Below are 12133 nucleotides of genomic sequence, written 5' to 3'. Positions count from 1 at the left end.
CCTCCCTTCCCCCCGGCCTGCATGAGCCAGAGGCCCCGAAGCGGCTGCTCTTCTAACACTGTCCTGTCTGAGCGAAGAGCAGACGTCCTCCAGTGACCTACACGCAGAGGCGGGGCCAAATCCAAAGCTGAGACCCGGGAGCTGTGAGAACAAAGAAGAGAAAGGGAAATCTCTCCCAGCAGCCACAAAAGCAGCGGATTAAAGCTCCACAATCAACTTGATGCGTCCTTCATCTGTGGAATACATGAATAGACAATGAATCATCCCAAATTGAGGAGCCGTGTGGATAAAAGATTCTTGGTGCTGCAGCCAGGAGTCAGTGATGGGCCTCTGAGGTGGGAGAGCCAACTTCAGGACACTGGTCCACAAGAGAACTCCCAGCTCCACATAACATCAAACGGCGAAAATCTTCCAGAGGTTTCCATCTCAACACCAGCACCCAGCTTCACTCAACGACCAGCAAGCTACAGTGCTGGACACCCTATGCCAAACAACTAGCAAGACAGGAACACAACGCCAACCATTAGCAGATAGACTGCCTAAAATCATAAAAAGTCCACAGACACCCCAATACACACAACCAGATGTGGACCTGCCCAACAGAAACACAAGATCCAGCCTCATCCACCAGAAAACAGGCACTAGTCCCCTCCACCAGGAAACCTGCTCAACCCACTGAACCAACCTTAGCCACTGGGGACAGACACCAAAAACAATGGGAACTACGAACCGGCAGCCTGCAAAAAGGAGACCCCAAACACAGTAGATAAGCAAATTCAGAAGACAGAAAAACACAGCAGGAGAAGCAGCAAGATAAAAACCCACCAGAACTAACAAATGAAGAGGAAATAGGCAGTCTACCTGAAAAAGAATTCAGAATAATGATGGTAAAGATGATCCAAAATCTTGGAAATAGAATAGACAAAATGCAAGAAACAGTTAACAAGGACCTAGAAGAACTAAAGATGAATCAAGCAACAATTAGAAACACAATAAATGAAATGAAAAATACTCTAGATGGGATCAATAGCAGAATAACTGAGGCAGCAGAACGGATAAGTGATGTGGAAGATAAAATAGTGGAAATAACTACTGCAGAGCAGAAGAAAGAAAAAAGAATGAAAAGAACTGAGGACAGTCTCAGAGACCTCTGGGACAACATTAAACGCACCAACATTCAAATTATAGGGGTTCCAGAAGAAGAAGAGAAAAAGAAAGGGACTGAGAAAATATTTGAAGAGATTATAGTTGAAAACTTCCATAATATGGGAAAGGAAATAGTTAATCAAGCCCAGGAGGCACAGAGAGTCCCATACAGGGTAAATTCAAGGAGAAATACACCAAGACACATATTAATCAAACTGTCAAAAATTAAATACAAAGAAAACATATTAAAAGCAGCAAGGGAAAAACAACAAATAACACACAAGGGAATCCCCATAAGGTTAACAGCTGATCTCTCAGCAGAAACTCTACAAGCCATAAGGGACTGGCAGGACATATTTAAAGTGATGAAGGAGAAAAACCTGCAACCAAGATTACTCAACCCAACAAGGATCTCATTCAGATTTGATGGAGAAATTAAAACGTTTACAGACAAGCAAAAGCTGAGAGAGTTCAGCACCACCAAACCAGCTTTACAACAAATGCTAAAGGAACTTCTCTAGGCAAGAAACACAACAGAAGGAAAAGACCTACAATAACGAACCCAAAACAATTAAGAAAATGGGAATAGGAACATACATATCGATAATTACCTTAAATGTAAATGGACAAAATGCTCCCACCAAAAGACACCGATTGGCTGAATGGATACAAAAACAAGACCCATATATATGCTGTCTACAAGAGACCCACTTCAGACCTAGAGACACATACAGACTGAAAGTAAGGGGATGGAAAAAGATATTCCATGCAAAAGAAAACCAAAAGAAAGCTGGAGTAGCAATTCTCATATCAGACAAAATAGACTTTAAAATGAAGACTATTAGAAGAGACAAAGAAGGACACTACATACTGATCAAGGGATCGATCCAAGAAGAAGATATAACAATTGTAAATATTGATGCACCCAACATAGGAGCACCTCAATACATAAGGCAATTACTAACAGCCATAAAAGAGGAAATCGACAGTAACACATTCATAGTAGGGGACTGTAACACCCCACTTTCAACAATGGACAGATCATCCAAAATGAAGATAAATAAGGAAACACAAGCTTTAAATGATACATTAAACAAGATGGACTTAATTGATATTTATAGGACATTCCATCCAAAAACAACAGAATACACATTTTTCTCAAGTGCTCATGGAACATTCTCCAGGATAGACCATATCTTGGGTCACAAATCAAGCCTTGGTAAATTTAAGAAAATTGAAATTGTATCAAGCATCTTTTCCAACCAGAACGCTATGAGACTAGATATCAATTACAGGAAAAGATCTGTAAAAAATACAAACACATGGTGGCTAAACAGTACACTACTTAATAACGAAGTGATCACTGAAGAAATCAAATAGGAAATTAAAAAATACCTAGAAACAAATGACAATGGAGACACGATGACCCAAAACCTATGGGATGCAGCAAAAGCAGTTCTAAGAGGGAAGTTTAAAGCAATACAATCCCACCTTAAGAAACAGGAAACATCTCGAATAAACAACGTAACCTTGCACCTAAAGCAATTAGAGAAAGAAGAACAAAAACACCCCTAAGTTAGCAGAAGGAAAGAAATCATAAAAATAAGATCAGAAATAAATAAAAAAGAAATGAAGGAAACAATAGCAAAGATCAATAAAACTAAAAGCTGGCTCTTTGAGAAGATAAACAAAATTGATAAACCATTAGCCAGACTCATCAAGAAAAAAAGGGAGAAGACTCAAATCAATAGAATTAGAAATGAAAAAGGAGAAGTAACAACTGACACTGCAGAAATACAAAAGATCATGAGAGATTACTACAAGCAACTCTATGCCAATAAAATGGACAACCTGGAAGAAATGGACAAATTCTTAGAAACGCACAACCTGGCAAGACTGAATCAGGAAGAAATAGAAAATATGAACGGACCAATCACAAGCACTGAAATTGAAACTGTGATAAAAAATCTGGCAACAAACAAAAGCCCAGGACCAGATGGCTTCACAGGCGAATTCTATCAAACATTTAGAGAAGAGATAACACCTATCCTTCTCAAACTCTTCCAAAATATAGCAGAGGGAGGAGCACTCCCAAACTCATTCTACGAGGCCACCATCACCTTGATACCAAAACCAGACAAGGATGTCACAAAGAAAGAAAACTACAGGCCAATATCACCGATGAACATACATGCAAAAATCCTCAACAAAATACTAGCAAACAGAATCCAACAGCACGTTAAAAGGATCATACACCATTATCAAGTGGGGTTTATTCCAGGAATGCAAGGATTCCTCAATATACGCAAATCAATCAACGTGATACACCATATTAACAAATTGAAGGAGAAAAACCATATCATCATCGCAATAGATGCAGAAAAAGCTTTCGACAAAATTCAACACCCATTTATGATAAAAACCCTGCAGAAAGTAGGCATAGAGGGAACTCTCCTCAACATGGTAAAGGCCATATATGACAAACCCACAGCCAACATCATCCTCAATGGTGAAAAACTGAAAGCATTTCCACTAAGATCAGGAACAAGACAAGGTTGCCCACTGTCACCACTCTTATTCAACATAGTTTTGGAAGTTTTAGCCACAGCAATCAGAGAAGAAAAGGAAATAAAAGGAATCCAAATCAGAAAAGAAGAAGTAAAGCTGTCACTGTTTGCAGATGACATGATACTATACATCGAGAATCCTAAAGATGCTATCAGAAAACTACTAGAGCTAATCAATGAATTTGGTAGCAGGATACAAAATTAATGCACAGAAATCTCTGGCATTCCTACATACTAATGATGAAGAATCTGAAAGTGAAATCAAGAAAACACTCCCATTTACCATTGCAACAAAAAGAATAAAATATCTAGGAATAAACCTACCTAAGGAGACAAAAGACCTGTATGCAGAAAATTATAAGACACTGATGAAAGAAATTAAAGATGATACAAATAGATGGAGAGATATACCATGCTCCTGGATTGGAAGAATCAACATTGTGAAAATGACTCTACTACCCAAAGCAATCTACAGATTCAATGCAATCCCTATCAAACTACCACTGGCATATTTCACAGTACTAGAACAAAAAATTTCATAATTTGTATGGAAACACAAAAGACCCCGAATAGCCAAAGCAATCTTGAGAATGAAAAATGGAGCTGGAGGAATCTGGCTCCCTGACTTCAGACTATACTACAAAGCTACAGTAATCAAGACAGTATGGCACTGGCACAGAAACAGAAAGATAGATAATTGGAACAGGACAGAAAGCCCAGAGATAAACCCATGCACATATGATCAACTTATCTTTAATTAAGGAGGCAGGAATGTACAGTGGAGAAAGGACAGTCTCTTCAATAAGTGGTGCTGGGAAAACTGGACAGGGACATGTAAAAGTATGAGATTAGATCACTCCCTAACACCATACACAAAAATAAGATCAAAATGGATTAAAGACCTAAATGTGAGGCCAGACACTATCAAACTCTTAGAGGAAAACATAGGCAGAACACTCTATGACATAAATCACAGCAAGATCCTTTTTGACCCACCTCCTAGAGAAATGGAAATAAAAACAAAAATAAACACATGGGACCTAATGAAACTTCAAAGCTTTTGCACAGCAAAGGAAACCATAAACAAGACCAAAAGACAACCCTCAGAATGGGAGAAAATATTTGCAAATGAAGCAACTGATAAAGGATTAATCTCCAAAATTTATAAGCAGCTCATGCAGCTCAATAACAATAAAACAAAGAATCCAATCCAAAAATGGGCAGAAGACCTAAATAGACATTTCTCCACAGAAGATATACACATTGTCAACAAACACATGAAAGAATGCTCAACATCTTTAATCATTAGAGAAATGCAAATCAAAACTACAATGAGATATCATCTCACACCAGCCAGAATGGCCACCATCAAAAAATCTAGAAACAATAAATGCTGCAGAGGGTGTGGGAAAAAGGGAACCCTCTTGCACTGCTGGTGGGAATGTGAATTGGTACAGCTACTATGGAGAACAGTATGGAGGTTCCTTAAAAAACTACAAATAGAACTACCATATAACCCAGCAATCCCACTACTGGGCATATACCCTGAGAAAACCATAATTCACAAAGAGTCATGTACCAAAATGTTCATAGCAGCCCTATTTACAATAGCCCGGAGATGGAAACAACCTAAGTGTCCATCATCGGATGAATGGGTAAAGAAGATGTGGCACATATATACAATGGAATATTACTCAACCATAAAAAGAAACGAAATTGAGCTATTTGTAATGAGGTGGATAGACCTAGAGTCTGTCATACAGAGTCAAGTAAGTCAGAAAGAGAAAGACAAATACTGTATGCTAACACATATATATGGAATTTAAGAAGAAAAAAAATGTCATGAAGAACCTAGGAGTAAGACAGGAATAAAGACACAGACCCACTAGAGAATGGACTTTAGGATATGGGGAGGGGGAAGGGTAAGCTGTGACAAAGCAAAAGAGAGGCATGGACATATATACACTACCAAACGTAAGGTAGATAGCTAGTGGGAAGCAGCCGCATAGCACAGGGAGATCAGCTCGGTGCTTTGTGACCGCCTGGATGGGTGCGATAGGGAGGATGGGAGGGAGACGCAAGAGGGAGGGGATATGGGAATATATGTATATGTATAACTGATTCATTTTGTTATAAAGCCGATACTAACACACCATTGTGAAGCAATTATACTGCAATTAAGATGTAAAAAAAAAACAGACAAAAAAAAAAAGCAGAATCTGATGCCAGAATTTGGGTTGGATTTCTAATTCTGGCTGAATGACCCTGTACAATTCATTTTACTTCCTTAAGACTGCTTTCTTTTCAATAGAATAGTCATAAAAATGCCTCATAACTCAACAGAGTGCAGTCTCCCAAATGTGCCTGATGGTAAGAGTCATCTGGACTATGAAGAAAGCCCAGATTCTCCTAAGCCATTGGTTCTCAAAGGACTAGCATCAATACCTTAGAACCTGTTAGAAATGTAAATTATTGAGGCATATCGTAGACTTCTTGAATCAAAAACTTGGGGGAGGGGGTGACAATCTTTATTTCAGTAAGCCCTCGGGTGATTATGATACACACCAAAATTTGAGAACCACTGTACTAATGTATAACGCATCATTTGGAAAAAACACAATTTAAGTGACTCCACATATTTAGGTTTTTAAACTACTTCCAATTTTTCACTATCAAAACATTACTATAGGGCTTCCCTGGTGGTGCATTGGTTGAGAGTCCGCCTGCCGATGCAGGGGACACGGGTTCGTGCCCCGGTCTGGGAGGATCCCACATGCCGCGGAGCGGCTGGGCCCGTGAGCCATGGCCGCTGAGCCTGCGCGTCCGGAGCCTGTGCTCCACAATGGGAGAGGCCACAGCAGTGAGAGGCCCGCGTATGGCAAAAAAAAAAAAAAAAAAAAGAAACATTACTATAATGAATATATTTATTCAGATATTTTTATATACTGTTTCTTAGGACAGATTCCTAGAATCTATGTGATGTCACCATCTAATTAATTGGTTAAAGGATATGAACATTTCTAGGGCTCTTACTGACAAACTGCCCTCCAGAAAGATTTTTACAAATCACACTATTATAGGAGAACAAAATACTCCAAACTAAAAATATTTAGTTAGGTACTTGATATTGTACTAGTGCTACTGGCTCCCAAACTAACTATACTTGAGATACACAGAACCTTTTGCACCTAATTTTAATTCTGCTTTATCATGCTGTTTAGTAATAATAATGATAAAGGTGATAAAAATAATAGGTAGATTTATGAACTCACACATGTGCTAGGCATTACCCTATGTGCTTAATGGGGATTCAAAATTTTAATTACCGTAAGAACTCCATAAAATAAGAATTATTATAATCTCCATTTATAAATGAAGAAGGTGAAGCACAAAGAAGTTTCCCAAGATCACAGAGCTACAAAGTAGAATGGTGACCAAACTCAAGAAGTTTGACCAAACTTTTCTTCCAAAAGCTTGTGTGTTTTACAAAAGTAGGAGCCAACATTCTCCACTGTATATGATAAATACTAAGCACAGTGCCTCATATATAATAGACACTGACTAAATATTTGTGGAATGGATGAAGATATTTGAATCTTCTGTTAAATTCTCTAGACTTATTACTTTAATAAAGCATAATATAATAAAGAATTCTCCCTCTTTCTCTCAATTATACTATAAATTGTATTTTATTGAGTTTTAAATTTATTCAGTTTGGATTCACCTAGTCTTCACACACGACACAAAGGGCTTTCAATCTAGTGATGGATACCAAAACAATTGTATGTGTTTTACTAGAACTTAATAATAAATTTAATAAACATGTATGTAGAAGTAATAAGCAGAATTAACATTTGACATTATTTTATGGATTTATTAACATTTTCTATTACTTATACTTTATAAAATTGCCTAAACTCTCACTCAGTTAAAATTCCATACTTATATACAAAATACATTGCAGATATTGTGGCAAAATTTGTTTTTAACAAATCACCTTTTTTTTTTTTTTTTTTGCGGTATGCGGGCCTCTCACTGTTGTGGCCTCTCCCGCTGCAGAGCACAGGCTCTGGAGGCACAGGCCCAGCGGCCATGGCCCACAGGCCCAGCCGCTCCTTGCACTCTCAACCACTGCGCCACCAGGGAACCCCTCCTTTTTCATTTTTGACTGGTCAAACTTGTACCTCACCAAAGCTTCTGTGAAGTAATGATCCAAAATGTAGCAAAAAGGTAGGACCCCGTCTTCAGAAAAATAATATGTACCAAGTAAGATGGAGATGGAGAAAGGCAAAGACAGGAGAAGATAGGAGGAGAAAGAGGTGAGAAACAAGAGAACAAGTGTGGTTTAAAAAAAAAAAGAACAAAATTTAGCAATAGAATTTATAGCAACAACAACAAAAAGAAATTATAGCAACAAAAGTACTACAGGGAGATGCATTTTAGACATAAGATTTGTAGCTTCAAAAAAAGAAAACAAAACAAAAAACAAATCCTATCTAGTTTTACACTCTTTTTTCTTTTTATAAAATAAAAAAAATTTGGATTTATTGAGGTATGACTGACAAGTAATCAGTGTCTATATTGAAGGTGTATTTTTACATATGGTCTGTCACAATATTTTTTAATAGTAATGAGAAATGCATATTCTGCCGCAGCTTTCAAAAGACATATTTAATACCTTGTTAGAAAGCATTTATAAGTTTACATTAATATTCATGTATTTATATGTCAACATTAATAAATCCTTTCTGAAATACTAGTCTAGAACAGAGTAAAGAACATGCTTTTCTCATTATTTTTGCCTCTATTATTTTTCAAATTCCTTCCCTTTACACATTAAAAAGAGTTCAGTGCTACATAATGCTCCTTATCAAGGTAGATACAACCTGATTAACTTAAAATATCACTTTCAAAAGCAAAGAATTCCAAAACCAAATTTCCAAGGAATAAAAAAATATGACTTTTCATGGATAACTACAAAATCAAAATTGTAATAAAGAATTTCTAATCCTCATTTATAAAATGAAGAAACTGAGGCACACAGGAAGGTAGAAGAATGGGATTAAAATCCATAAAAGATATGAGATACCTAGGATGCAAAATTGTAAATTAAAATAAAATTCCCTTACATATAACCAAAAAAAACTGTGGTGCTGAAAGCAGGATATATACAATATAGCTTCCCAAATATTTCAATTACCATGAAGGAGGAGAAAAAGTATAATTCTAAAAGAAGCATAACTTTAGAAAAATATAATTCTATAATCTTTGAAAATTGAAGAAAAGAGTATCAAGAGAAAACACAGGAAAATGAAAAATGGAAATTTAGGCAAGTGGATAATTGATTCTTTTCTTAAAAATTTTCTTTGGCATTAAAATATTTTATAACACTTAAAAAATCATGCCAAAAGAATTATGATTCAGTTAAAATATATACAAGGCAACTACATTTATAACATACAGGGAGGGCACATATTACAAGCTTTGTTACCTGTTAACTATTTTGCAAACTGTAGAAAATCATTATGGTAACAATTTCAATATTCTGTTATTATCATTCATAAATAATGATTGACTATAAATTTTTTAGAAACTCTGTTTATTTAGGATATAATTCAATACATATATCACTCACGTGATTGGCCAGTTGTAGTTGTTCTTGAAGATTCCTGACTGTTTCATCATCTGTACATATCTCATTTCCCATCTCTGTGCCAAAGGGAATGGCCTCCAATTGCTTTTCAACAGCATCTTTTAATTCACTGTGCAACCTTTGGAACAAACAGTTAACAATAATCTAATTTTGGTAATAGTAATTACTGTTTCAGGTCAACTAAATAAACATTTGGGTCAAAAAATCACTATTTACACAAAAATCATTTTTAAGTCAACCTCTAAATTTAGAAGTGTTTTAAAACCATTAAATAATGTGCTATAAGAAAAAATACATCACGATTGTGAATGAATTAAATTTGTCATAATTAATTCAAACATACATAATTCAGTTTGTCCTAGGAAGATTTTAATTTTTTAAAGAGGTAAAATACTGAAATTATACCTTATTAATTGACAAGTCATTCAGAAAAAAATTTTAAATACGATAATTTCATCTAGTTACTTAAATGGAAAGGGAATTTTAAATCTTGTAGAATTATTGTTAATTTCTTCATTGTGTTTCACAAAACTCATCTGATTTCTCACTAGTTCCAGTTTATAAAGCATAGAATAAAATTCTTGATGGTTATGAAATCAAGACTAGAGGATTTACTTGCCAGCACTTTCTTACATAAATTTGACCATAACTCTGAAAGCCTTAAATTCAACTTTAACCTTACATTAAAGTAAATTACAAGTATTTCATGCTTTGAAATTACACCAAAAAAAAAAAAGCATAGAAAGGTTCAACTTAAAAGACTGATTAGGTGTTTATGTCAAAATGATGTACTCCTAGAAGGAAAAATGTTTTTTAATATCAGAAAAACTTAGAAACACTGAATTTATATAATTGTAACCAGAAAACATTATTTATAATAAACACATCTCAAAGTAAAAATTTCCCAAAGGAATTGCATCCATCTCTCTAAAATAATTTAAACAGAATTATCTACTAACACTACAATCTCCACTGAAACTAGAAAAACGCAATCTTAAAACATATTTATTGAAAACAAAGTTCATCAAGTAAGTCACAAGATAATAACCTCAGGTACCTGTGGGGCAAGGGAAGGGGGGAAAGGCAGTATAGGGATACTGGATTAAGAAGTACAAATTATTAGACATAAAATAAGCTAAGAAGATATGTTGTAAAACACAGGGAATATAGCCAATATTTTATCATAACTATAAATGGAATATAACCTTTAAAGATTGTGAATCACTATATTGTACGTCTGTTACTTATATAATACTGCACAGCAACTATACTTCAATTAAAAAAAAGCAAAAACTAAACAAAAAAAAGAACCCTTAATAGTTACAGGCATATTGCCTTAACCAAACTGCCTGAATTTGAAACCAGTATCTCATTTAGTTAGCTATGTGACTTTGGACAAGTTCCTTAACCTCCTTTGGCCTCAGTTTCCCAATCTGTAAATTGTAAATGTCACCTATTGCTTATTCTCTTCTGGAATTTTTTTTTAAACTATTCTGTACAGTGTTTCTCTCTTTCTCAGTCTCAGTGGAATTTTCATCTCTCCAAACTTTAACTTTTGGAATTTAGTCCTTGGACGGCTTTCATCATGTCTTACAGTTTCTGGAACACAGGTCTTGTGCCTCTTTTTTTTTTTTTTTTTTTTTTGCAGTACGCGGGCTTCTCACTGCTGTGGCCTCTCCCGTTGCGGAGCACAGGCTCCGGACGCGCAGGCTCAGCGGCCATGGCTCACGGGCCCAGCCGCTCCGCGGCATGTGGGATCTTCCCAGACCGCGGCACGAACCCGCGTCCCCTGCATCAGCAGGCGGACTCGCAACCACTGCGCCACCAGGGAAGCCCTTGTGCCTCTTTAGGTAGGTTTATTCCTAGCTATCTTATTCTCTTTGATGTGAAGGTAAATTGGGGTTGTTTCCTTAATTTATCTTTCTCATACTTCATTGTTAGTGTATAGAAATGCAACAGATTTCTGTATGTTAACTTTGTATCCTGAAACTTTACTGAATTTACTAATGAGCTCTAGTAGTTTTCTGGTGGCATCTTTAGGATTTTCTATGTATAGTAGACATTTTACCTCTTCCCTTCTGATTTGGATACCTTTTATTTCTTTTTCTTCTCTGATGGCTGTGGCTAGGTCTTCCAATACTATGTTGAATAAAAGTGGTGAGAGTGGGCATCCTTGTCTTGGACCTAGATTGTACGTCTCTGGTATTTATCCATTTCTTCTTGGTTCTCCATTTTATTGGTGTATAATTTTTCACACTAATCTCTTATGATCTTTCATATTTCTGTATTGTCAGTACAGAAATATGAATCTGTAAATTCTCTTTTATCTCTGATTTTATTTGGGTCCTTTCTTTTTCTTAATGACTCTGGCTAAAGGTTTATCAATTTTGTTTATCTTTTCAAGGAACCAGAGTTTAGTTTCACTGATTCTCTCTATTTTTTTAAAGTCCCTATTACATTTATTTCTGCTCTGATCCTCTTCTTCTACTAACTTTGGGTTTTATTAGTTCTTTTTCTAGTTCCTCTAGGTGTAAGGTGAGATTGCTTATTTGAGATTTTTCTTACTTCCTTAGGTGGGCCTATATTGCTAGAAACATTCCTCTGAGAACAGCTTTTACTGCTTCCCAAAGCTTTTCCACCATTATATTTCTATTTTAATTTGACTCCAGGTATTTTTTGACTTCCTGTTTGATTTCTTCAGTGACCAATTGGTTGTTTAGTAGCATATTGCTTAGCCTCCACTGGTTTTTTTTTTTTTTTGGTAGTT

At 35.9% G+C, this 12133-nt stretch overlaps 1 protein-coding gene across 1 annotated transcript in view; it reads right to left on the bottom strand.

The window, feature by feature from the left end:
* The window catches only part of SCLT1 (sodium channel and clathrin linker 1), a gene marked incomplete at both ends in the record, with an annotated part of 272227 nt that overhangs the window by 157612 nt on the left and 102482 nt on the right, over positions 1-12133 (bottom strand). Inside the window, one exon of the mRNA XM_079719413.1 lies at positions 9349-9484. Within this exon, the coding sequence (XP_079575539.1) occupies positions 9349-9484 (136 nt within the window). The remainder of the gene's footprint in view (positions 1-9348; positions 9485-12133) is intronic.

This window comes from Hyperoodon ampullatus, assembly GCF_949752795.1.
Source record: "Hyperoodon ampullatus genome assembly, chromosome: 1".
NCBI classification, from domain to species: Eukaryota; Metazoa; Chordata; class Mammalia; order Artiodactyla; family Ziphiidae; genus Hyperoodon; species Hyperoodon ampullatus.
Note: the sequence above shows the minus strand (reverse complement) of the source record. Positions and strands in the feature narration are given on the sequence as shown.